This window comes from Leopardus geoffroyi, chromosome A1 (genome assembly GCF_018350155.1).
Source record: "Leopardus geoffroyi isolate Oge1 chromosome A1, O.geoffroyi_Oge1_pat1.0, whole genome shotgun sequence".
NCBI lineage: Eukaryota > Metazoa > Chordata > Mammalia > Carnivora > Felidae > Leopardus > Leopardus geoffroyi.
In genome coordinates, this window is record NC_059326.1 from 89,466,064 (window position 1) to 89,492,804 (window position 26,741).

General features: G+C 37.6%; 1 protein-coding gene across 2 annotated transcripts; it reads right to left on the reverse strand.

Annotated features, from left to right (window-relative positions):
* Positions 1 to 431: 431 nt before the first annotated feature.
* LOC123599429 (nuclear envelope pore membrane protein POM 121-like) lies at positions 432 to 26,741 on the reverse strand. 2 transcript variants are annotated; one of them, XM_045481286.1, is made up of 2 exons: positions 25,407 to 26,741; positions 432 to 605 (listed from the first exon to the last, which is right to left on the reverse strand). In XM_045481286.1, exons 1-2 carry the CDS (start codon positions 26,541 to 26,543, stop codon positions 558 to 560), a joined length of 1,185 nt encoding a protein of 394 aa, XP_045337242.1. In that variant the 5' UTR covers positions 26,544 to 26,741; the 3' UTR covers positions 432 to 557. The 2 variants fall into 2 exon arrangements, with proteins under 2 accessions (XP_045337242.1, XP_045337154.1); XM_045481198.1 differs by having other exon boundaries at positions 25,327 to 26,728.

The following is a 26,741-nucleotide window of genomic DNA, read 5'->3' on the forward strand; positions in this document are numbered from 1 at the left end:
TAGAGGCAAGAGAGAAGGAAAAGGGTATGTGGAGGACACCAGACTGTCATCTGTCCAAAACCTGATCCCACATACTCAGCTGAGTGCCTATGGAGAAGCCCATGGTGTTACTGAAGAGAGGTTTTATGATGCTCTGTACATAAATACAGATGCTTCCATGGCATGACACAGAGAGTAAATATGGGAGGAAGAAGTGGCGCTTTCCCCAGGCTCTACATGGAAGACAGCACCACTGCTGGAACCCTGGGGAATGAGGAGTTAAGAAGTATCTGGGCCATCACCTTAGCCAACACATGAGCATTCCCATGACAGTCAAGGGGAAATGAGAGGATTCTCTAAAAGGCTGTGGGATCACAGATGTGGCCAGTAGAAGGGGAGGAAATCATAAGGGATAAAATGTACTGAATACAAGTATAAGTCAGATACAACAGTTAGCACTTTAGATGATTATCTTATTTAAGTATCAAAATGACCCTACATGGAATGTAATATTGCACTACAAGTACAGAGTACAGTATATGTACTCAGATTTGAGGGTCAGCTCATATGCAGATGAGTCATGATGTCACTGTCCTCAAGTTTGCTCTGGATATTAGCTCCATCATCTGTAAAAGAGAAAAAAATAATAGTAACAACATAAATAATAAAAAAGGGTATTAGACACAAAGCACTTGACATAGAGGAGGACTTATATAAGCACTCTGTAACTCTCACTTATGATTATCCTTATTTTATCTGTAAGTAAACAGAGGATTAGTAACTTACCCAACACACATATGAGTCCACATTTGAATGACTGACTCTGACACAAGAACACAAAATCTTATCCATGGGAATGTACTTGGCCAACAGACTCAAAACTTATAGTGTCTTCACATAACCATGCCCTAATATAAAGGTGGTAAGGGGATTTATGTATCAACCTAAAAACCTTATACCTATCTACATTATCTTTCAAAAGTAAGGGCTAAAAAAGTCATAGTAGATATAAAATAAGAGAACTTACTCCCATACAGCCTCACTTAAAGGAACTATTTAATAATAGTATCAGAAAGAACAAAAGTGAGCCTAGAGAACAGACTTAGAATACAGGAAAAAGGATCCCAGAAATGTATAATTATGTAATGTAATTAGTATCTTTATCCATTTAAAACATACATGTATAAAATTTTTTTTTTAATTTTTTTTTCAACGTTTATTTATTTTTGGGACAGAGAGAGACAGAGCATGAATGGGGGAGGGGCAGAGAGAGAGGGAGACACAGAATCGGAAACAGGCTCCAGGCTCCGAGCCATCAGCCCAGAGCCTGACGCGGGGCTCGAACTCCCAGACCGCGAGATCGTGACCTGGCTGAAGTCGGACGCTTAACCGACTGTGCCACCCAGGCCCCCCAAATTGTTATTTTTTAATTAATGGGAACAGCTGATGGGTATTGGGACTGTGTTAGGATCCTTCAGAGGAGGATACAAATATGGAATAAATGAGACTTTTGTCAGCAAATTTACAGTCAAACTGATTTGGGTATGGGACTTCCACAGTGGCAGAGTGGGGTGGTCAGCAAAGCCTCTCCTCAAAAAGCAATGTTAGAGACACCAGAACCATAACAAGATGGTATAAACTTACTACTGTTCCCTGTGTCTCCCCTCTAATGGAACAAAACACCTCAGAAATTATCCAGATAGCAGTAAAAAAGACTCTGAAGACTGGCAAAATGAAAGTGGACTAACTAGGAAGAGGAGGAATGATATATGACAAATTCCTTGTGTATGTGTGTGTGTGTGTGTGTGTGTGTGTGTGTTAATTTCTCATATATCCAGGACTTGGTGCCAGAACCAAGAACCTGGGTTCTAGAACGTAGAACCACCAATGGGCATATACAAAACAACAACAACAACAACAACAACAACAACAACAACAATAAAATCCTGCTGTCTCTGGCTAAAGGACAAGAATAGAGAAGCCCAACAGAGACTGCATGGAGAGATTCAACCCTCACTCTACAACTGAGTCATCAGCAAACAACCCCAACTGCCCATGATAGCAGCAGCAGCAGCAGCAGCAGCAGCAGCAGCAAAGCCCTTTGTCTCTTTGCCCTTTAACAGTGGCATAAGAAGACCTCAAAGAAATGGCTACTGATACCCTATCTTCAACAGGAGGTAGCTCAGGGATACCAGGCAACCCAGTGAACACTCACTGTCCCCACAGAGAGTACTAGCAGAATTAAGAAGTCCCAGGAGCCCAAGAAGAATAAAGCAGAACAGAATAACATTGCAAGTCTCTGGAATTAAACTGTCAAGCTCACAAAAATAGGTCAGAACATACAGGCTAACCTTAAACAGCAAAACTACCTGCTAAATAGAATATTGAAATAGGATAAAGAGTCTCTTAACAACATAACCAAAACATTGAGGATATAACAGAAAAATCATTCCTCATACCAAGAACTAGTGAAATCACAATTTGAATAAAAGAGTTTGCTGACACCAAAACCAGGATGAGTAAGATGATGGAATGTTAAATATTTTAAAGCAGTCATCATAAATATGCATCAATAATAAATTACAAATTCTCTCTTGAAACAAATAAAAAAAGACTAAAATTTTAAGCAATAAAATAGAAGTTATTTTTAAAAGAAAAAAATGAGGGGGGGGGAGAGAACCAAGAATTTTTTAAATTTAAATTTTAGTTAACATACAGTGCAATATTGGTTTCAGGAGTAGAATTTAGTGATCCATCACTTATTTACATACAACAGCCAGTGCTTATAACATGTGCACTCCTTAATACCCCTAACCCATCTAGTCCATCCCCCACCCACTTCCCTCCATCAACCCAGTTTGGTCTGTGGTTTGTTTCTTGTGGTTTGTTTCCTTCTCTTCTCTTCCTCCCTGCCACCATCTCATATGTTCATCTGTTTTGTTCCTTAAATTCTACATATGAGTGAAAACATATGGTATTTGTCTTTCTCTGATGGACTTATTTTGCTTAGCATAATACATTCTAGCTCCAACCATGTAATTACAAATGGCGAGATTTCATTCTTTTTGATAGTTGAGTAATATTCCATTGTGTGTGTACACACACACACCCCACTTCCTCTTTATTCATCAGTCAGTGGACATTAGGACTCTCTCCACAGTTTGGCTATTGTTTGTAATGCTGCCATAAACGTTGCCTGTACCCCCTTCAAATCCATATTTTTGTATCCTTTGGGTAAATTCTGACTAGTACAATTGCTGAATTGTAGGGCAGTTCTACTTTTGGTGTTTTGAGGAACCTCCATACAGTTCTCCAGAAAGGCTGCACCAGTTTGCATTCCCACCAACAGTGCCAGAGGGTTCCTGTTTCTCTGCATCCTTGCCAACAGCTGTTGTTTCTATGTTTTTAACTTTAGCCGTTCTTACAGGTGTGAGGTGGTATCTAATCATGGTTTTGATTTGTATTTCCCTGATAAGAAGTGATGTTGAGCATCTTTTCATGTGTCTGTTAGCCATCTGGATGCCTTCTTTTGAAAACTGTCCATGTCTTCTGCCCATTTCATAGCTGGGTTGTTTGGTTTTGAGTTTGATAAGTTCTTCATAGATTATGGATACTAACCCTTGATCAGATATGTCATTTGCAAATATCTTCTCCCATTCCATAGGCTGCCTTTTAGTTTTGTTTTTGATTTTTGTTTGCCTTTGATTTTTTCCTTCACTGTGCAGAGCTTTTTATTTTGATGAAATCCCAATAGTTCATGTTTACTTTTGTTTCCCTTGCCTTTGGTGACATGTCTAGTAAGAGGTTGCTCCAGCCAAGGTCAAACATGTTGCTGCCTGTATTCTCCTTTAGGATTTTGATGGTTTCCTGTCTTACATTTAGGTCTTTCATCCATTTTGAATTTATTTTTATGTATGGTGTAAGAAAGTGGTCCAGATTCATTCTTCTGCATGTCATGGCATCCATTTTCCCAGAAACATTTGTTGAAGAGACCGTCTTTTTTCCATTGGAGAGTCTTTCCTCTTTTGTCAAAGATTAGTTGACTATATAGTTCTGGGTCCATTTCTGGGTTTTCTATTCTGTTCCATTGATTAATGTGTCTGTTTGGGGGCCAATACCATACTGTTTTCATCATTAGAGTTTTTTTAGTATTGCTTGAATTCCAGAATCATGATGCCTCCAGTTTTTTTTCTTTTTCAGGATTATTTTGGCTATATGGGTCTTTTGTGGTTAAATACAAATTTTAGGATTGTTTGTTCTAGCTGTGCAAAATATGCTGTTGGTATCTTGATAGGGATTGCATTAAATGTGTAGATTGCTTTGGGTAGTTTAGACATTTTAAAAATGTTTGTTCTTCCAATCAATGAGCATGGAACTTTTTCCATTTCTTTGTGTCTTCTTCAATTTCTTTCACAAGCATTCTATAATTTTCAGGTGTAGAGATCTTTTACATCTTTGGTTAGGTTTTTCTCTAGATGTCTTACAGTTTTGGGTGCAATTGTAAATGGGATTAATACCTTGATTTCTCTTTCTGTTGCTTCATTATTGGTATACATAAATGCACCAATTTCTGTACATCGATTTTATATCCTGCAACTTTCCTGAATTCATGTATCAGTACCAGAAATTTTTTGATGGAGTCTTTCAGGTTTTCCATGTAGAGTACATGTCTGTACATGGAAATAGTGAAATAGTGAAAGTTTTACTTCTTCTCTGCTGATTTGGATGCCTTTTATTTCTTTTTGTTTTCTGATTACTGAGGCTAATAGTAATGATGAGAGTGGACGTCTTTGTCTCATTCCTCAGTATAGGGAAAAAGGCTTTCAGTTTTTCCCCATTGAGGATTATATTAGATGTGGATCTTTCATATATGGCTTTTATGATGTTGAGGTATGTTCCATCTATCCACACTTTCTTGAGGGTTTTTATCAAGAAGGAATTCTGTATTTTGTCAAATTTTTTTTCTGTATCTATTGTCAGGACCATAGGATTCTTATCCCTTCTTTTATTAATGAGGTGTATCTTGATTGATATACAAATATTGAAGCAGCCCTGTAGCCCACTTGATCGTGATGAATAATTCTTTTAATATACTGTTGAAATTGATTGGCCAGCATCTTGTTGAGAATTTTTACATCCGTGTTCATTAGGGATATTGCTCCATAACTCTCCACTTTAGTGGGATCTTTGTCTGGTTTTGAAATCAAGGTAATGCTGGTTTCATAGAATGAGTTTGAAAGTTTTACTTCCATTCTCTTCTTTTGGAACAGTTTGAGAACAATAGGTATTAACTCTACTTTAAATGTCTGGTAGAATGCCTCTGGGAAGCCATCTGGCCCGGGACTCTTGTTTGTTGGCAGATTTTTGATTACTGATTCAATTTATTTGCTGGTTATAGGTCTGTTCAAATTTTCTGTTTCTTCCTGTTTCAGTTTTGATAGTTTGTGAGTGTCTAGGAATTTGTACATTTCTTCCAGATTGCCCAATTTGTTAGCATATAATATTTCATAGTATTCTCTTATAATTGTTTGTATTTCTGTGGTATTGGTTGTGATCTGTCTTTTTTTACTCATTTTATCTATTTGTGTCCTTTTTATTTTCTTTTTTATATATCTGGCTAAGGGTTTATTAATTTTATCCTTTCAAAGAACTAGCTCTTAGTTTCATTGATATGTTCTACTCGAGGTTTTTTGTTTGTTTCTATATCATTTATTTCTGCTCTAATCTTCATTATTTCCCCTCTTCTGCTGGCTTTAGGCTTTATTTGCTTTTCCTTTTCTAGCTCCTTTAGGTGTAAGATTAGGTTGTATATTTGGGACCTTTCTTGCTTCTTGAGATAGGCCTGAATTGCAATGTACTTTCCTCTTAGGACTGTCTTTGCTTCATCCCAAAGGGTTTGGACTGTCGTGTTTTCATTTTCATTTGTTTCCATGTATTTATTTATTTCTTCTTTAATTTTCTGGTTAACCCATTCATTCTTTAGTAGGATGTTCTTTAACCTCCATGTATTTGAGGGCTTTCCAAATTTTTTCTCGTAGTTAACTTCAAGTTTCATAGTGTTGTGACCTGAAAATATGCATGGATGATCTTGATATTTTTGTACTTGTTGAGTGCTGATTTGTGACCCAGTATATGATCTATTATGGAGAATGTTCCATTCGCACTTAAGAATGTGTATTCTGCTGCTTTAGAATGAAATGTTCTGAATATATTTATTAAGTCCATCTGGTCCAGTGTGTTACTCAAAGCCATCATTTCCTTGTTGACTTTCTGCTTGGATGATCTGTCCATTGCTGTGAATGAGGTGTTGAAGTTCCCTACTATTATTGTGTTACTGTCAATAAGTTTCTTTGTGTTTGTTATTAATGATTTATATATTAGAGTGCTTTCAAGTTAGAGGCATAATTATTTATAATTCTTAAATCTTCTTGATAAATAGACCCCTTAATTATGATATAATGCCCTTCTTCATCTCTTGATACAGTCTTTGTTTTAAAATCTAGTTTATCTGCTATAAATATGGCTACTCTGGCTTTCCTTTTAATGTCCATTAGCATGATAGATGGTTCTCCATCCCCTCACTTTCCATCTGCAGGTGTCTTTAGGTCTAAAATGAGGCTCTTGTAGGCAGCATATAAATGGATCCTGTTTTTTTTTTTAACCCATTCTGATACCTTATGTCTTTTGATTCGAACATTTAGTCCATTTACACTTAGAGTGATTATTGAAAAATATGAACATTGTGTTGTCTGTAGAACTGGTGTTTCTGGTGATGTTCTCTGGTCCTTTCTAGTCATTGTTGCTTTTGGTCTTTTGTTTTGTTTTGTTTTTTCTCCACTGAAAGAGTCTCACTGTCTCACTTAAAATTTCTTGCATTGCTGGATTATTGGTCATGAACTCCTTTAGTTTTGTTTGTCTGGGAAACTCTTTATCTCTCCTTCCATTCTGAATGACAGCCCTGCTGGATAAAGAATTCTTGGCTGCATGTTTTTCCCATTCGGCATGTTGAATATATCCTGCCATTCCCTTGTGGCCTGCCAAGTTTCTGTAGACAGATCTGCTGTGAAGCGATCTCTCTTGTAGGTAAGGTTTTTTTCTTCTTGTTTTCATGATTATTTCCTTGTCTGTGTATTTGTGAATTTGACTATGATATTCCTTGGTAATCGTCAGCTTTTGTTGAACTTAAAGGGAGTTTTCTGTGCTTCTGGATTTTGATGTCTGTGTCCTCCCCAGATTAGGAAAGTTTTCAGCTATAATTTGCTCACATACACCTTCTGCCCCTTTTTGTGTCTCTTCATTTTCTGGGACTCCTATGATATAATTGTTTTCCTCTTAATAAGTCACTGAGTTCTCTCTATGTCTTGTATTGTGGGTCTTTTGCCTTGTTTCCCACTCTTTTCAGCTTCATTATTTTCCATAATTTTATCTTCTGTGTCACTGATTTATTACTCTGCTTCATCCATCCTTGCCATCATGGCATCCATTGGAGATTGAATCTCAATTATACCATTTTTAATTTCAGCATGACTAGATTTTAGTTCTTCTATCTCTGCAGAAAGGGATTCTCTAGCATCTTCTATGCTTTTTTTCAAGCCCAGCTAGTATCCTTGTAATCATGGTTTTAAATTCTAGTTCAGACATCTTACTTATATCTGTATTGATTAAATCCCTGGCTGTGAGTTCTACTGCCTGTTCTTTCTTTCTTTTTTTAAATTTTTTTACCATTTTATTTAATTTATTTTTTAAATTTACATCCAAGTTAGTTAGCATATAGTGCAACAATGATTTCAGAAGTGTATTCCTTAATGCCCTTTACCCATTTAGCCCATCCCTCCCTCCCACAACCCCTCCAGTAACCCTCAGTTTGTTCTCTTATGCTTTGTCCCCCTCCGTTTTTATACTATTTTTGCTTCCCTTCCATTATGTTTATCTGTTCTGCATCTTCACTCATATGAGTGAAGTCTTATGATATTTGTCTTTCTCTGAATGACTAATTTCTCTTAGAATAACACCCTCCAGTTCCATCCATGTAGTTGTAAATGGCAACATTTCATTCTTTTTGATTGCCGAGTAATACTCCATTATATATATATACCACATCTTCTTTATCCATTCATCCATTGAGGGGCATTTGGGCTCTTTCCATACTTTGGCTATTGTGGGTAGTGCTACTATAAACATTGGGGTGCATGTGCCCCTTCAAAACAACATACCTGTATCCCTTGGATAAATACCTAGTAGTGTAATTGCTGGGCCATAGGGTAGTTCTATTTTTAATTTTTTTGAGGAACCTCCATACTGTTTTCCAGAGTGGCTGCACCAGCTAGCATTCCCACCAGCAGTGCAAAAGAGATCCTCTCTCTCTGCATCCTCGCCAACATCTATTGTTGCCTGAGTTGTTAATGTTAGCCATTCTGACAGGTGTGAGGTGGCATCTCACTGTGGTTTTGATTTGTATTTCCCTGATGATGAGTGATGTTGAGCATTTGTTCATGTGTCGGTTGGCTATCTGGATGTCTTCTTTGGAGGAGTGTCTATTCATGTCTTTTGCCCATCTTTTCACTGGATTATTTGTTTTTTGGGTGTTGAGTTTGATAAGTTCTTTATAGGTTTTGGACACTAATCCTTTATCTGATATGTAGCTTGCATATATCTTCTCCCATTCTGTTGGTTGCCTTTTCATTTTGCTGATTGTTTCCTTTGCTGTGCAGAAGCTTTTTATTTTGATGAGGTCCCAGTAGTTCATGTTTGCTTTTGTTTCCCTTGCTTCCGGAGACGTGTTGACTAAGAAGTTGCTATCGTCAAGGTCAAAGAGGTTTTTGCCTGCTTTCTCCTCAAGGATTTTGATGCTTCCTGTCTTACATTGAGGTTTTTCATCCATTTTGAGTTTATTTTTGTGTCTGGTGTAAGAAAGTGGTCCAGGTTCATTTTTCTGCAGGTTGCTGTCCAGTTTTCCCAGCACCAGTTGCTGAAGAGACTGTCTTTATTCCATTGGATATTCTTTCCCGCTTTGTCAAAGATTAGTTGGCCATACGTTTGTGGGTCCATTTCTGGGTTCTCTATTCTGTTCCATTGATCTTAATGTCTGTTCTTGTGCCAGTACCATACTGTCTTGATGATTACAGCTTTGTAACACAACTTGAAGTCTACTGTTCTTTATTTTGGGATGAATTTCTCCATCTTGTTATTTTGTCCAGAAAAGAAAAGAAGAAGAAAAAAAATAAAGAAATAAAAAGAAAAACTAGCAAACAAAAAACCGCCTAGATCCTGTATGTGTTTTGGTCTACTTGCTAAAGAAATCTAGATCCGAAAATAAAATAAAATATAAGAAAATAAAATAGGGGTGCCTGAGTGGTTCAGTAGGTTAAGCATCCTACTCTTGGTTTCAGCTCAGGTCATGATCTCACAGTTTTTTAGTTTGAGCCCCGCATCGAGCTCCATGCTGACAGTGCGGGGCCTGCTTGCGATTGTCACTCTCCCTCTCTTTCTCTGCCCCTCCCCTGTTCACACTCTGTCTTTGTCTCAAAATAAATAAACTTCAAAAATAAATAAACTTCAAAATATATATATATATATATGTATGCATATATATAACAAAATATAATAAAAAAACAAGAAACAATAAAATTAAAAGAATATGTATATATATAAAATGTATAAATAAAAATAATAGTAAAAAAAGGAATTTAAAAAACAAGAAAATAAATGAAAAATAATAATAAAATAAAGAATAACGGTAAAACTGAAGTTAGATCGTATTTTCCCTAGAGCTGAAACTTTGCAACACTACGATCTGTAGACTTGGCGCAAGGGAGTTGTTTGTGCTGGTCTTTGCCGGAAGGTCCTGCATCACTGACTCTCAGGCTGACATGTGTCATGGAAACACTTCCAGGATGCAGGGGGTGGGGCTTGATGTAAGAGACTTCAGCCTCCACTAGATGGCGCTGTGCTTCCCTCTGAAGCCTGATGTTGCTGGGATTGGGGAGTAGATGGAAGATGGCATCACTTCACCCTTTAATCCTATGGGAGGGGAACTCACCTCTGTTCAGGTGGCCCTTACAGAAAAGCGTCCTAGGCTTTTGTCAAATCCCTGTCCTTAACCTGTCTGTACCTGGCAGTTGGCACACCCAGTACCACAGTTCTCCTGTGTTTTATCTCTGGCTGGTGACTGTGATTCAAAACCCCAAATCTTAAAGGGCCAGACCTGGAGCAGACCTGCTCTCTTCCTCTGCCCTTCACTGGCCTGTCCCAGAAAAGTAGTCACATGGCACACTCACAGTGGCTGGAATATATTGTGGCACACAGTGTAAAGCTGTGATCAGGTTATTTGCAGTCTCTGTGTGCCTCTGTTCCAGAAAAGCAGTCACACAAGGCAAGCCAAGTGGCTGGAGTCTACTGCAGTGAACAGCAAAAAGCTGCAACCAGTATGTCTACCATCTGCAGGTGCTACCATAGCAACTCCCTGCTATTGAATGGCCACTCAATGGCTCCCAACAGGACTACTGTCCTTGAAGAGACAAAACCAAAAACAAACAAACAAAAGCCCTCTTCCAAATATACACCGGGAAAGGAAGCAGTATCTCTTAGTGCGACCCAGGGGATCCATACACCATGGGGTCTTGTGTGAATCCTACAAGTCATTCCTTCCCCACCACTCTCTCCCTCTCTTCCTGACCACTCTCCATGAAAAAGTTTCCCTTCCTGCTGTGGTACTGAGACTTTCCTCTCCCCCAATTAATAGCTCTGAACCTCACATCTGCCGTGTTCTCCCACTCCAATTGTACAGATTATTTTCTTAATCCTTCGATTGGTTTCCTAGTTGTTAAAAATAATTTGATGATGATCTAGCTGTGTTGGAAGGATGAGGCAAGCTCAGCATAACCCCCACTATTCTGCCATTTTAACTTCTCCAAAACCTTAAGTGGAAATTATACAACTGATATAAAATAACTAACGTTTAAAAACTTGCTAGATAGACTCAATAGTAAGTGAAGATGACAGAGGACAGAATCAATGAAAACAAATGAGTAGAATTTACCCAATCTGAGTAAAGAGAACACAGTAGACCAAAAAAAGGGGGGAAGAGTGTGTGAAAGATCCTCGGGAACTTAAAAGACTAAAGAAAAAGGAGGTCTAGTATTCATAGAATTTATATTATCAGAGCCCCAGAAGAAGGAGAGGACAACGTGTGGAAATAAACATGTGTTGGAAGAAATAATGGCTGAAAGTCCCAAATTTGGCAAAAGACATAATTCTACAGATTCAAGAAGCTGAACAATTCCCAAAAAGGATAACAAAAAAAGAAAAATCCATGCCGAGACACAGCAAAACTAAACTTCTGAAAACTAACAAGGAAACAATTTTATTTGTTCTTTTAGTGTTTATTTATTTTGAGAGAGAGTGAGCATGAGCAGGGGAGGGGCAGAGAGAGGGAGAGGGAGGGAGGTATGGAGGGAGGGAGGGAGGGAGAGAGAGAGAGAGAGAGAGAATCCTAAGCAGGCTCCATGCTCACAGTCCAACTTGGGGCTTGATGCAGGGCTTGATTTCACCACTTCGAGATCATGACCTGAACTGAAATCTAGTCGGATGCTAAACTGGCTAAGCCCCCCAGGTGCCCCAAAAAGGGAAACAACTTTAAAACAGCCAGAAAGAAGCAAGATATTGCATTGAAGAGAGCACCAATTTGAACGACAACAGATTTCTCATCTAAAACAATGGAGGCTAAAAAGAAAAGACACATCTTTCAGGCATTGAAAGCAGAGAACTGTCAATTTTGAATCCCATGTCCTTCCTTCAAGAGTGAATAAGAAATAATGATATCCTAAAACAAGGAAAACTAAGAGAATTTATTGCTAACAGACCTAGTCTTAAATACCGGCTACAGGAAGATCTCCAAACAGAAAGAAAATGATAAAACTGGAAGTAAATATAATACACAATCCTTCAGTTCATGAGTTTCTTTATTCATATTTTATGGTTGAAGCAGAAGTTATAACACCATCTGATGTGGTACTTAAAGTATATAGTGGAAATAATTATATTTTTTAAAGTGGAAGGGTAAAGGTAGGTAAAGTTTCTACATTTCACTTAAGTGATAAGACATCAACACCAGTAGGCTGTGATTACATATATGTATGATTATAACTAGAACAACTACTATGAAAACTACACAAAAAGTAATATGCTGGAGAACACTATAAATCAGTCAAAATGGAACTCTAAAAATGTTCAGCTAACTTACAGGATAGAAGGAAAAAGTAGCAGAAGAACGATAAATATAGGAAACAGACAACAAATAATAAAAGGACAGAACCATGCCCGAATATACCAATAATTACTTTAAACGTCTATGGTCTGAATACACAAATTGAAAGACAGAGTTTGGCAGACCTAAACGTAGTTTGCCTGCAAAAACTTACCTCAAACATAATGACATACCTATGCTGGAAAGGAAAAGGACAAAGCATGCAAACATTATTTTTTTAATCAGAAAGGGATATATTAACATCAGATAAAGTAGACTTTGGTGCAAAGAAAGTAAGTAGGGATAAATAGGGACATTACGTAACAACAAAAGGACCTATCCACCAAGAAGACACAGCAATTCTAAAGGTGTATGTACCAAACAATAAAGCTTCAAAATACATGAAGCATGGGGCGCCTGGGTGGCTCAGTCGGTTAAGCATCTGACTTAGGCTCAGGTTGAGTTCAAGCCCTGCATCAGACTCTGTGCTGACAGCTCAGAGCCTGGAGCCTACTTCGAATTCTGTGTCTCCCTCTCTCTCTGACCCTCCCCCACTCGCACTCTGTCACTCTCTCAAAATAAATAAACATTTAAAAAATTTTTTTAAAAAAACAAACTACATGAAGCAAAAAACTGAAAGAACCAAAAGAATAGACAAATTCACAAGTACAGTTGGGGGTTTCAGTCCTCATTTATCAATTGATAAAATTAAACAGAAAATCAGCAAATTAGAAGAATTCAGCAATGCTATAAAGAAAAAGAACTTGATGGACGTTTGTAAAATACTCCAAAAATAGTAAAATACACATTCTTTTCTGACATCCATAGAACAATCATCAAGATAACACTTAAGGAGGACCATAAAATAAACCTTAACAAATTTAAAAGAGTAGAACTCATAGAGAAGGTTCTCTGACCATACTAGCATAAAGCTAGAAATAAATTACAGAAAGTGAACAAAAAAATCTTCAAATATTTGGAAATTAGATGACATACTTCTAAATAATTCATGAGTCAAAGAGAAAGTCCCACAGGAAAAATATATATATAATGTATTGAATGTAAATGAAAGCACAACTTATCAAAATTTGTGGGATGTAGCCAAAGCAGTGCTGAGAGAGGTACTTATAGCAACAGATGCTTACTTTAGAAAACAGAATTCACTAAGTACCTGGGTGGCTCAGTCAGTTGGGCGTTTGACTTTGGCTCAGGTCATAATCTTACCATTCATGGGTTTGAGCCCCGCATCGGGCTCTGTGTTGACAGCTCACAGCCTGGAGCCTGCTTTGGATTCTGTGTCTCCCTCTCTCTCTGACCCTCCCCTGCTCACACTCTGTCTGTCTGTCTGTCTCTCTCTCTCTCTCTCTCTCTCTCAAATACAAACAAACATTAAAAAAAAAACAGAACTCAATAGAACTCAATAATCTAAGTTCCTACCTCCAGAAATTAGAAAAAAATAAAAATAAATACCAAGAAAGCAGAAGGAAAGAATTATTAAAGACAAAAGCAGCAGCCAATGACATTGAAACAGGAAAATAGAGAAAATTAAGCAAAACCCCACTTTTCTGAAAAAAATAAAATCAACAAACTATAGAGAAGAGATGGTTAGTAGAGGGGAAGTGGGTGGGGAGATGGGTGAAATTGGTAAAGGGGATTAAGAGTATACACCTTGATGAGCACTGAGTAGTATATAGAATTGTTGAATCGCTATACTGTACACCTGAAACAAATGTAACATTGTATGTTAACTACATTGGAATTAAAACTTAAAAACATTTAAAAACCCAACAAACAAACAAATAAGCAAGCAAAAAAAAAACCCTATAAATGAATTCAGAGAGATTTGACATGTTTATTATGTTGAGATTTTTGGTCCTTTCATGTGGTAGGTCTCTCCAAGAATTTAGATCATCTTTTATTTCTTCCATTTGCATTTTTTATTTTTATCTCACAGATCCTGTGCATATCGTGTTTGATTTATACCTCAGTATTTCGTTTTCTCTGAAGAAATTGTAAGTGTGTTATTGTGGCTTTGATTTTAGTTTCTACCTATTCACCATTAGTATATAGAAATGAAATTCATTTTTGTGTATTGATCTTGTATCCTGAGAGCAGGTCAAGCTCAATAATTTGCTTCAGGAGGATTTATTTTGTAGATTTTCCTGAGATTTTCTATACAGACCATCATGCCATTTGGAAATGGATCTTTTTTATTTTTTTCCTTTTCAGTGAATATCTCTTATATTGCAAATATCTTCTCCCATTCCATAGGTTGTCTTTTAGTTTTGTTGTTTCCTTTGCTGTGCAGAAACTTCTTTATTTTGATGTAATACCAATATTTTATTTTTGCTTTTATTTCCTTTGCTTCAAGAGATTCATCTAGAAAGATGTCACTGTGGCTGATGTCAGAGAAATTACTGCCTGTGCTCTCATCTGGGATCTTTATGATTTCTGGTCTCACATTTAAATTCTTAATCTATTCTGAGTTTATTTTTGTGTATGATGTAAAAAAAAAAAAGTGGTCCAATTTCATTCTTTTGGATGTAGCTGTCCAGTTTTCCAAACACCTTTTGTTAAAGAGAATGTCTTTTTCCATTGAATAGTCTTGTCTCCTTTGTTGAAGATTAATTGACCATATAATTACAGGTTTATTTCTGGGCTTAATATTCTGTTCCATTGATCTATGTTTCTATTTTTGTGCCAGTACCATACTGTTTTGATTACTGTAGCTTTGTAATATAACTTGAAGTGTGGAATTGTGATGCTTCCTGTTTTCTTTTTTCTTTTTCTTTTTTTTTCAAAGATTGCTTTGGTATTTGGGGTCTTTTGTGGTTCCATACAAGTTTTAGGATTGTTTGTTCTAGTTCTGTGAAAAATGCCATTTGTATTTTGATAGGGGTTGCATTAAATGTGTAGATTGCTTTGGGTAGTATAGACATTTTAATAATATTGTTTCTTCCAATTCATGAGCATGGAATTACTTTCCATTTCTTTGTGTCATCTTCAATTTCAATTTCACCCCTTTGGTTAAATTTATTCCTAAGTATCTTATTACTTTCAGTGCTACTGTAAATGGGATTGCTTTCTTAATTTCTCTTCTGCTGCTTCATTATTGGCATATAGAAATGCAGTGGATTTCTGTACATTAATTTTGTATCCTGTGACCTTGATTAATTCATTTATCAGTTCTAGTAGATTTTGGAGTTTTCTGTATATATAGTATCAGGTCATCTGCAAATAGTGAAAGTTTTACTTCATCTTTACCAATTTGGACACCTTTTATTCCTTTCTCTTGTCTGATTGCTGTGGTTAGGACTTCTAGTACTACGCTGGATAACTGGTGAGAGTGGACAGCCCCATCTTGTTCCTGACTGTGGAGGAAAAGCTCTCAATTTTTCACCTTTGTCTATGGTGTTAGCTATGGGTTTTTCATAAAAGACCTTTATTATGTTGAGGTATGTTCCCTCTAAATACTTTGTTGAGGGTTTTGTCATGAGTGTATCTTACGCTTTTTCAAATGCTTTTTCTGCAGTTATGGAAGTGATCGTATGGTTTTTGTCCTTTCTCTTATTAATGTGATGTATTACATTGATTTGAAAATATTAAAACACACTAGCATCCCAGAAATAAATCCCACTTGATCATGGTAAATTTTTAAAAATATATTGTTGGGTTCAGTTTAATATAATTTTGAGGATTTTTACATTTATGTTCATTAGAGATATTGGCCTGTGGTTCTCTTTTTGTGTGGTATCTTTATCTGGTTTTGGAATCAGGGTAATGTTGGCCTCATAGAATGAATTTGGAAGTGATCTTTCCTCTTCTATATTTTGGAAAAGATTACCTTGCTGGTAATCTGTCTAATCAGATTTTCTATTTCTTCTTGACTCAGTTCTGGTAGTTTATATCTTTCTACAAATTTATCTATTTCTTCTAGGTTGTCCAGTTTGTTGGCATATATTTTTTCATAAAATTTTCTTAAAATCCTTTGTATTTCTGTGGTGTTGGTTGTTATTTCTCCTCTTTAATTTCTGGGTTTTTTTATTTGAGTCCTCTCTCTCTCTCTCTCTGCCTCCCTCCCTCCTTCCCTTTCTCTTTTGATGAGTCTGGGTAGAAGCTATTAATTTTGTTGATCTTTTCAGAGAACAAGCTGTTGGTTTCATTGATTATTTATGCTCTAATCTTTATGATTTCCCTTTTGCTGGCTTTAGGCTTTGTTTGTTGTTCTTTTTATAGTTCCATTAGGTGTAAGTTTAGATTTTTTATTTGACATTTGTCTTGCTTCTTGAGGTAGGCCTGTATTGCTATTAATTTCCCTCTTAGAACCACTTTTGCTGTATCCCAAGGGTTTTGGACTACTATGTTTTCATTTTCATTTGTCTGCATGTATTTTTTGATTTCCTCTTTCATTTCTTCACTGAACTATTCATTGTTTAGTAGCATGTTATTTAAAAATTTTTTTTTCAACGTTTATTTATTTTTTTTGGGACAGAGAGAGACAGAGCATGAATGGGGGAGGGGCAGAGAGAGAGGGAGACACAGAATCGGAAACAGGCTCCAGGCTCTGAGCCATCAGCCCAGAGCCCAACGCGGGGCTCGAACTCACGGACAGCGAGATCGTGACCTGGCTGAAGTCGGACGCTCAACCGACTGCGCCACCCAGGCGCCCCTAGTAGCATGTTATTTAAACTCCAAATATTTGTGCTCTTTCCAGAATTTTTTTTGTGGTTGATTTCTAATTTCATTGCATTGTGGTCAGAAAAGATGCATGGTATAATTTGATCTTTTTGAAATTGCTGAGACTTGTTTTGTGACTAATATGTCATCTATTCTGGAGAATGTTTTGTGTGCTGGTGAAAAGAATGTGTATCGTGCTGTTATAGGATGAAATGCTCTGAATATATCTATTAAATCCATATGGTCTACTGTGGCATTCAAAGCCACCATTTCTTGGTTGATTTTCTGTCTGAATGATCTGTCCATCAATGTAAGTGAGGTATCCCCTACTATTATTGTGTTACTATCAGTTAGGTCCCTTATATTTGTCATTAACCATTTTATGTGTTTGGGTGCTGACATGTTGGGTGCATACATACTTACAATTGTTATGCCTTCTCTTTGGATTGTCTCCTTAATGATTATATAGTGTCCTTCTTTATCTCTTGTTACTGTCTTTGTTTTAAAGTCAATTTTTTCTCATATAAGTATTGCTACCCCTGCTTTTCTTTTCACATCCATTTGCATGATAAATGCTTCTGCATCCCTTCACTTTCAATATGCATGTGTTGTTAGGGTCTTACATGAGTCTCTTGTAGGCAACATATAGATGGCTCTTATTTTTTTTTATCCAGTCTATCACCCTATGTCTCTTGATTGGAGCATTTAGTACATTTACATTAAAAACAATTATAATAGGTATGTACTTATTGCCATCTTGTTATTTGTTTTGTTTCTTTTTGTGGATTTTCTCTGTTCCTTTCTTTCCATGCTATCTTCTCTCACTATAAGTTTGCTGTCTTTAGTGACATACCTGGATGACTTTCTCTTCATTTTTTTGCATATCTACTACTGGTTTTTGATTTGTGGTTACCATTAAGTGTGTATAACATCTTCTGCATACAGCAGTCTATCTTAAGTTGATGGTCACTTAAGTTTGAACCCATTCTTTACTCTTCTCCCCACGTTTTAGGTATATGGTGTCATAGTTTATGTCCTTTTATTTTGTGAGTCCCTTGACTGATATCCTTATTTTTACTCCTTTTATACTTCTTATTTTTCTAATTCTTACTTATGGCCTTTCCTTTATACTCAGAGTCCCCTTTAACATCCCTTTGCTGAGGGTTTTATCAAGAATGGATGCTGTACTTTGTCAAATGCTTTTTTTTTTTTTTTTCAACGTTTATTTATTTTTGGGACAGAGAGAGACAGAGCATGAATGGGGGAGGGGCAGAGAGAGAGGGAGACACAGAATCGGAAACAGGCTCCAGGCTCTGAGCCATCAGCCCAGAGCCCGACGCGGGGCTCGAACTCACGGACCGCGAGATCGTGACCTGGCTGAAGTCGGACGCTTAACCGACTGCGCCACCCAGGCGCCCCTGTCAAATGCTTTTTAACATATGTTTGCATCTATTGAGAGGATCATATGGTTCTTATCCTTTCATTTATTAATGTGGTATATCACATTGATTGATTTGTGAATATTGAACTAAACTTACAGCCAAGGAATAAGTCTCAGTTGATTGTGGTGAATGATTCCTTTAATGTACTGTTGGATTTAATGTGTAGTAACTTGTTATGAGTTTTTGCATCCGTGTTCATCATGAATATTGGCCTATAATTCTCTTTTTTAGTGGGGTCTTTGGTTTTGGAATCAAGGTAATTATGGCCTTGTAGAATGAGTTTGGAAGTTTTCCTGCCATTTCTATTTTTTAGAACAGTTTCAGAGGAATACATTTTAACTCTTTTTTTAAATGTTTCATAGAAGTCCCCTAGGAAGCCATCCGGCCCTGTAATTTTTTTTGTTAGGAGATTTTTGATTTCTGATTCAATTTCTTTGCTGGTTATCAGTCTGTTCAAATTTTGTTTCTTTCTGTTTCAGTTTTTGTGGTTTATATGTTCTTAGGAATTTATCCACTTCTTCCAGATTGCCCAATTTGATGACACAGAATTTTTCATAATATTCTCTTATAATTGTATTTCTGTTGGTTATGATTTCTCCTCTCTCACTAATGGTTTTATTATTTGGGTCCTTTCTCTTTTTTTTTTTTTTGATAAAGCTGGGGTTACCAATTTTATTAAGTCAAGGAACCAGCTCCTAGTCTCATTGACCTGTTCTACTTGTTTTATTATTATTATTATTATTATTATTATTATCTTCTATATCATTTATTTTCAGCGAGGATCTGAGGGATTCTCAGATCACACCATCTGCTCCCAGCCCTCTCCCTGCCTTCTCCACTGGATCACTGTAGTGCCTGCCAGATTCAACACCAGCCAGGGTGTGGACCTCTAGAACTCCAGTCTTTGAGCTCTGCTAGTTGTAAAAACTCAAATAATCAGTCCCTCTCCTTTTCCCAGTAAATAGCCTTGGGGAAGTGTTTTCTTTGTGCAATCTCCTTTGTGCTGCTCTCTCTCCTCTGTGATCAGGGCTCCCTCTCCTCTGCAGCACCTGAGATCCTTTTGTTCCTCAAATCACATCTCTGCACCTCCTATCTTCCATGATGTAGTCTCTTCTCTCCCACTAATTGTGCAGTCTGCTCTCTCAGTCCTCAGATCTATTTGTTGGGTGTTCAGAATGATTTGATACTCATTTAGCTGTGTTCGAGGGACAAGGTAAGCATAGGGTCCTCCTACTACTCCATCATCTTAGCTCTTATCATGAAGAAACTGATTTAAAAGGCATAAGTTTACAAAATAATAATTATCAACCTGGGCTTATAACATATAAAGATGCAATAGTCTCTCAGAGAGGAAAAATAATATATCTATGTTGGAGCAAAGTTTACGTTATTTACTGGAAATAAATTAGTATTAATCAATTAATTCATATTAATCTGAGATATACTTCCTTTACATTTTATTTTGGTATAATTTTATGTTTGCCAGCAAATTTGGGGGGAAGGTACAGGGAGTTTGTATGTACCCTTTAGTCAATTTCCCCCAATCACAATACCTGTATAACCATAGAACAACATAAAAACAAGAAAAATTACATTGGTACAATCTACAAAGTTTACTCATTTTTCATTATTTTACATGTATTTATGTGTGTGTATTTCTATGCAATTCAATTACAATGTCTATGCAGATTTGTGTAACCACCACAATCAATATGCAGAACTAATCTATCACCAAAAGCCTCCCTTGTGACATCTCTTCATAGCCATATATATCCACCCCATGCCTAACCCTTGTCAACTACTAATCTATTCTCTATTTCCATACTTTTATTATTTCAAGAATGTTGCATAAATGGAATCATATGCTATGTGACCTTTGGAGACTGACTTTATTCACTCATCATAATTCTCTTGAGGTCCATCTAAATTGCGTATATCAATTGTTCATTTTTTTTTAACATTTATTTATTTTTGAGAGACAGAGTGATCAGGGAGGGGCAGAGAGAAAGGCGAGACACTTAACTGACTGAGCCACCCAGGTGTTCCTCGTTTATTTTTATTGCTGAATAGTATTTCATAGAATGATGTACATAGTTGTTTAACCATTCACCCATTGAAGGACTTTTGGGTAGTTTACAGTTTTGAGATATCAGGTATAAGGCTGCTATAAACATTGGTGAACATGTTTTCTCATGGAAATAAGTTTTCATTTCTTTGTGATAAATGGCCATGAGTACAACTGCTCAGTCAAATGGTAAGTCCACTTTTGGTTTTCAAAGGAACTGCCAAACTGTTTTCTAGAGTGGCTGTATCATTTTGTATTTTGACTATCAATGTATGAATGACCTAGCATCTTCACAGCACTTGATATCATCACTACTTATTTTAGCCATTCTCATAGGCATGTAGTAATAGCTCATTGTGGTTTTAATTTGCATTTCCCTACCAGCTAATGGTGTTAAATATCTTTTCATGTATTTATTTGTCATCTGCATGTAAGGAGGTAGATATTTGAAAATTTAAGATGCATATTGTAATTCTTAGAGAAACCACTATGAAAATAGCTCAAAAATAGTAAAAATAAAGGGGGGAAGAGAGGAGATTAAAATTATACACTAAAAAAAATCTATTTAGCACAAAGGTAGTAAAGGAGCAACAGAGAAGCAAAAAACAAAAAACAAAAACCACACACGAGACAAATAGAAAATAAGTAGCAACATGGAAAAAGTAAACCCAACCATGGCAATAATTACAATAAATGTGAATAGATTAAAAAGTACAAATAAAAGAACAGAGACTGGATTTTAAATAGCAAGACCCATTATATGCTGGGCTATAAGAGATACAGCTTAGATTCAAGTATAAAAACAAATTCAAATTAAAAGAATGGAAAAATATATTAATCGTAAACAGTATCCATAAGAGCTGGATTAACTGTAACAATATTTGGCAAAGCTAACTTTAAGTCTAAAAATATTACAAAAGAGAAAGAGGGACATTTCATAATGATAAAATGATCAATAATCAGGAAGCTATCACAATTTAAAACTTATGTACAGCTAACAACAGAGCTCCAACATCCACACAGCCAAAACTTACAGAATTGAAATGTAAAACAGACAATAAGACAATTATAGTTGAGTATTTTAAGCCTCCATTTTCAATAGCTGATAGAAAAATTAGACAGGAAATCAGCAAGAATAAAAAGACATTTAAAAAAATTTTTTTTAACGTTTATTTATTTTTGAGAGATAGAGACAGAGCGTGAGGGGGAGAGGGACAGAGGGACAGAGAGGGAGACAGAATTGGAAGCAGGCTCCAGGCTCTGAGCTGTCAGCACAGAGATGACACGGGGCTCGAACTCACAAACCATGAGCTGAAGTCAGACGCTCAACCGACTGAGCCACCCAGGCTCCCCTAAAAGACTTATTTTTAAGTTTTGGACAACACTATCCAACAACTCAACTTGACATTGATTGAACACTCTGACCCCAAACAGTAGAATATACCTTTTTTTAAATACCTATGGAACATTTTCCAAAATAGAGCATATGGTTGGCCATAAAAAAATGCCCCAACAAATTTAAAAGGATTGAAATCATTAAATGTAGGTTTAAGATCACAGTGGAATAAAATTATAAATCAAAACCAGAAAGAAATGTGCAAAAATCCCCAAATATCTGGAAATTAAAGAACATACTTCTAAACTTAGGGTAAAAGAAAAATATCATAATAGAAATTAGAACATATATTGAACTGAATGTCATCCAAACATAGTTTCAACATTATTCTAATGCCATTAAGAAGGTGAATTTATAGCTTAAAATGCCTAAATTACAGAAGAGAAAGGTCTCAAATCCCTAATCATCCACCTTAAGAAACTTCTAAGAGAAGAGCAAACTAAACCCAAAGGAAGCAGAAAGAATTAAATAATAAAGATTAGAACCTAAATTAACAACAAAAATAGAAAACAGCAATAAAAACCACAAAAAATCAACACAATTAACAACGTTTAGACACACTGACCAAAAAGAAAGCAAGAATGAGAATGGGAGACATTTAGGTGGAGATACAGAGTAAAGTCACTAAGAAAATTAGAAACTGAAGAGAGGTATCATTTTCTACCTTACAAATATTAAGATTATAAGGAAATACAATGGACAATTTTATGCCAACACATTAGACAACTTACATGAAATGGGCAGATTCCCAGAAAGACACCAGTTACTGAAACTGATTCAAGAAGAATTAGAAAACCTTAGTAGGCCTACAGCAAGATATTGAATTAGTTATTTTTAAATCTTCCCATAGAAACCCAGGCCCAGATGGCTCCATTGGTAAATCCTCCCAAACATTTCAAGAAGAAATTATATCAATCCTTCTACAAATTCTTCCAGATATATAGGAGGGAACCCTTCCAGCTCATTCTATGTGAGCAATATTACTCTGATATCAAAGCCAGACAAAAAGAGCACAAGAAAATAAAATTTCAGACCAATATCTCTCATGGATACTCAAACACAGAATACTCAGACACAGAAGTACTCAACAAAATATAAGCAAACTGCACACCAAAAAGAGTGAGATTCACTGTTTGCAAATTAAAATCAACTAGATTGTTAGACTGTTAGGAGAACCCGAAATGGAATGCAGACTGTGAGAAATGAATCTAAGTGTGATACAAATGAATCACATAACCTCACTTAAAGAAAGCTGAAAGGAGCTGAACCAAGTGATTCTTAAAAGCAGTGTTTTGGGGGCACCTGGGTGGATCAGTCGGTTAAGTGTCTGACTTCAGCTCAGGTCACGATCTCATGGTTGGTGGGTTTGAGCCCCACATGCTGACAGGTATAAGCCTGGAACCTGCTTCAGATTCTGTGTCTCCCCCTCTCTCTCTGCCCCTTCCCTGCTCACACTCTGTCTCTCCCTCAAAAATAAATAATAAAAAAACATTAAAAATTTTTTATAAAACAGCACAATAATAATTGCTGTAGGCAAGATCCACTGATGATGCAAAGTTCAAGGACAAACAGAATTTTTTGGTAGCATCAAAGTATGATTTCCCCCCTCAAATATTTATTACACAGGGAAAAATAACTATCCAATGGAGAACTCTGGTATACATCACCTTAACCAGGTGATCAAGGCTAATATTTCCCATAGTAAGATATATGGATATTATGTACCCTTGAGGTGACGTGCTGAGAAGGGTACATCACCTAAGATTTTTCTTAAAAATCCTAATCTCAATGTTCTTATGAGAAAAAAGAGAAATCCAGATTGAGGGAAATTCTACAAAATACCTAACCAGTACTCTTCAGACACATCAAGGTTACACAAGATATTAAGACAGAGAGATGGTCAGTTGGGAGGAGACTCAGGAGACATGACAACTAAATCAAATTTGAGATTCTGGACTGATACTGGGACAGAAAGAAAACTTTACTAGAAAAACTAGGAAAATCCAATTAAAGTCTGAAGTTTAGCTAATAGCATCATATCAGTGTCAGTTTCCTGGTTTCAACCATTGTTCTGTAAGATATTAACATTAGGAGAAGCTCAGTAAAGACTAGATGGGGATTCTCTGTAACTTTGTAACTGTCCTGTAAGTCTACAGTTGCATCCAATTTAAAAATTTTAAAAAAGACTAAGTTGTCACAGCCATTTCATAACATACAGTAGGCATGATCAAGCCCAGAGTGATGTCGGGTGAGCCTGTGAGACACAAAAGAGGGAAAAGGCTGGTGCATGGGTTGCCACCTCATGGTCTCAAATACAAAAATCAGGAGTCCGTGTCTAGAGCATAAAGTGGTGCTGCTTTCCCATCAGCTGAGCCACAGAAAACCTGACACAGTTAAGACCAGCTACTTGTACAAGTCAATTTTTCCTCTATTATGTTCAAAGAGAAAAGACATGGAACATTTTGCATAACAAAAAATCACATATGTATTCAATATATATTATTATATGATACATATTGTATATTTTGTATATATTACACATATTATATGCATTTTATATGTACAGGAATTATTATATATATCACCTATTATATATATCACCTATATATACATATATTACATATGTATATAATGTATGCATATATTTTATATTAATTGTATGTTCTATTATTATGTATAATAATTACATATTATACATTATACATATGTAGTATGTTATATATACATATTATACATATGCATTACATATATATTACGTACATTACAGATAGTAAATTATGTAATATATATAATACATCTAACAATACACATAATACATATTATATACATATATATTATATATGACTATATAAAACATATATAACATATAAATATATATGACTATATATGTGTGACATATATAACTTTGTTCATTTATTGAATGCTTATGTGGTACCAAGTGTTCATACGTAGAAAGAGAAAGACTGAAGGCTGTCTTGCCTGCTCCTGCCTGGAGAAAAACTGGTCCAAATCTTGTTCTTTGGTTGCAGGGATCACTGGGTGGGCCGGCCTAACAAGCTCCAGCTACCCAATTTCTAGGGACACATCAGGCAGAAAGACAATGGGAATGAAACATTGTCTGTATGGAGACAGCTAACCTACTTGATGGGGGTAGTTGGCCCACAGGCACAGTGCCCTGGGCATAGCAGAACTTTGATGGTTTCCCACAATGCTCCTCCAAAGAACCAGTGAGGCCCTGCACAAAGTACTGGGGAATAAACCCTGGTGGACCAGGGAAAGGAGGACCCCTTTCTTATAGCCAAGCCAAGTAAGGCAAAGGTTTAGAGAGAACCAAGAAAAACAGCCCATGGAGGTGCCCCTCCATCCAACTATGGGAAGGCCACTGGGCCTGGGAGTTCTGCATCTGCCAGAAGTCTGCTGTGAATTAGTGCTGGGAGCTGGAGGAGGGAGTGCCTGCCACAGGCGGGTATGGACAAACAGGAAACCTGAGGGGCGCTACAGTTGGAGATGGCCTCAGTCTTACCCTTCCAAGGCCTTGTTGATCCACTGGATCGCAGCTCTCTTCTCTAAGTCAAGGTCTTCAGCAGTGACTCGATAACCCACCTGGGGTGGTGGGAGCAGGATCAGTGAGTCATGTCGCCTAGAGGACAACAGCAGAGGAATCTTGCGCTTCTGGGGCCTGGAGCTGTCAGGTAGAGGTGAGCGATCCCTCAAACTTTGCTTCTGCCCAGAAGGTGCATCTGCAACATTTTCATGCTTGATCTTCCTTTGTGGTTCTACTGAGGCTGAAGAGCTAGAATGATAGCTTTCCTCACTGGCTTTCTTTGCGGCCACTTGGGGCTGGTATGAGGCTGGGCCTCGGATCCCAGCTGTGCCTGGGAAGCTCCTTGGCAGCGGTGGGAACCCTCGAGTGGAGCTGTAAGAACTGGTGATGGCATTGCGTTTGCTGCATGAGCTCAAAAAGCAGGTGTGGGATTTCCTAATCAGGCTGTCTTCTAAGCTGATAGAACAGAAGTCTCTCTTCAGAGGCCCCGGCCTGGGCACAAAGGAAGAGAGGACTCCGTTGACCATCAGGCGCCTAAATGCTGACTGCATGCTCCCACTGCACTCGGCATCCCCTCTCAAATCATCCTGCCTCTTGGGGACTGGGTGCCCTTCTCCAGGCTTTGCCAGCTCTTCCCTGCTCTCAACCAGGGAGGTCAGGTCTTTCTCTTCTTTGGCTTTCGCTTGACCATTCTCTTCGAGGGCCCTCATCAAGGTCTCCCTTACACAAGGATTTGGGAGGTGACTAGACAGCGAAGACCACATACAGAGGACTGTCTCCTTCAGAGCCAAACGCAGCGTCAGCTTGCCCTTAGCAGATGCCATCTTCAGGATCACTGAAGTGCAGAACATCTTGGACCTGCAGGCAGACAGCACAGGCTTCGGATGGCGGGTGTGGGGCACTGAGGAAAAGACCCCCAGAAATAAACACCGGGCCTGCTGGATTGGATATTGCCGCAGATGGACTATGGCAAACCGCCGACGGTACCGACGACGACGAGGTGAAGCCACAAGATTCTCGCATGACTGCCTGCGAGTTAGGTCCAGGCTCGGGGCCGCCGAGTGAACCCGGCAAGTCAGAGGAACACTGCGGGCTGGGTGCGCGGGCCCGAGGCTCTCAAGCGTCTCGGGCGGGTCCCCGCCTAGCAGAGAAGGGGACAGCGGCCGAGGGCGGGGCCGGCTCAGGTAACTGCCCATGAGGAGCACTTCTGCAAGGTCGGGTCCTTCAAATGGAGTCAGTGGCTCAGGTTTCCGTTAGCTGCCAAAGGGGCCAGGCAAAGCGCACACTGTTGGGTGTGCCGCCTATGACGCGTCCTTGGAACGTGTGAACAAAGAAAGGGGCGCGCGAGTACTGGACGAGGGATGGGCGCGCGCACCCAGGTCGCTTCCCAACCC

What these genes read in the sequence shown, in the direction of transcription:
- LOC123599429 (XM_045481198.1), bottom strand. Translation starts at nt 26,543, where the DNA reads ATGGGCAGTTACCTGAGCCGGCCCCGCCCTCGGCCGCTGTCCCCTTCT.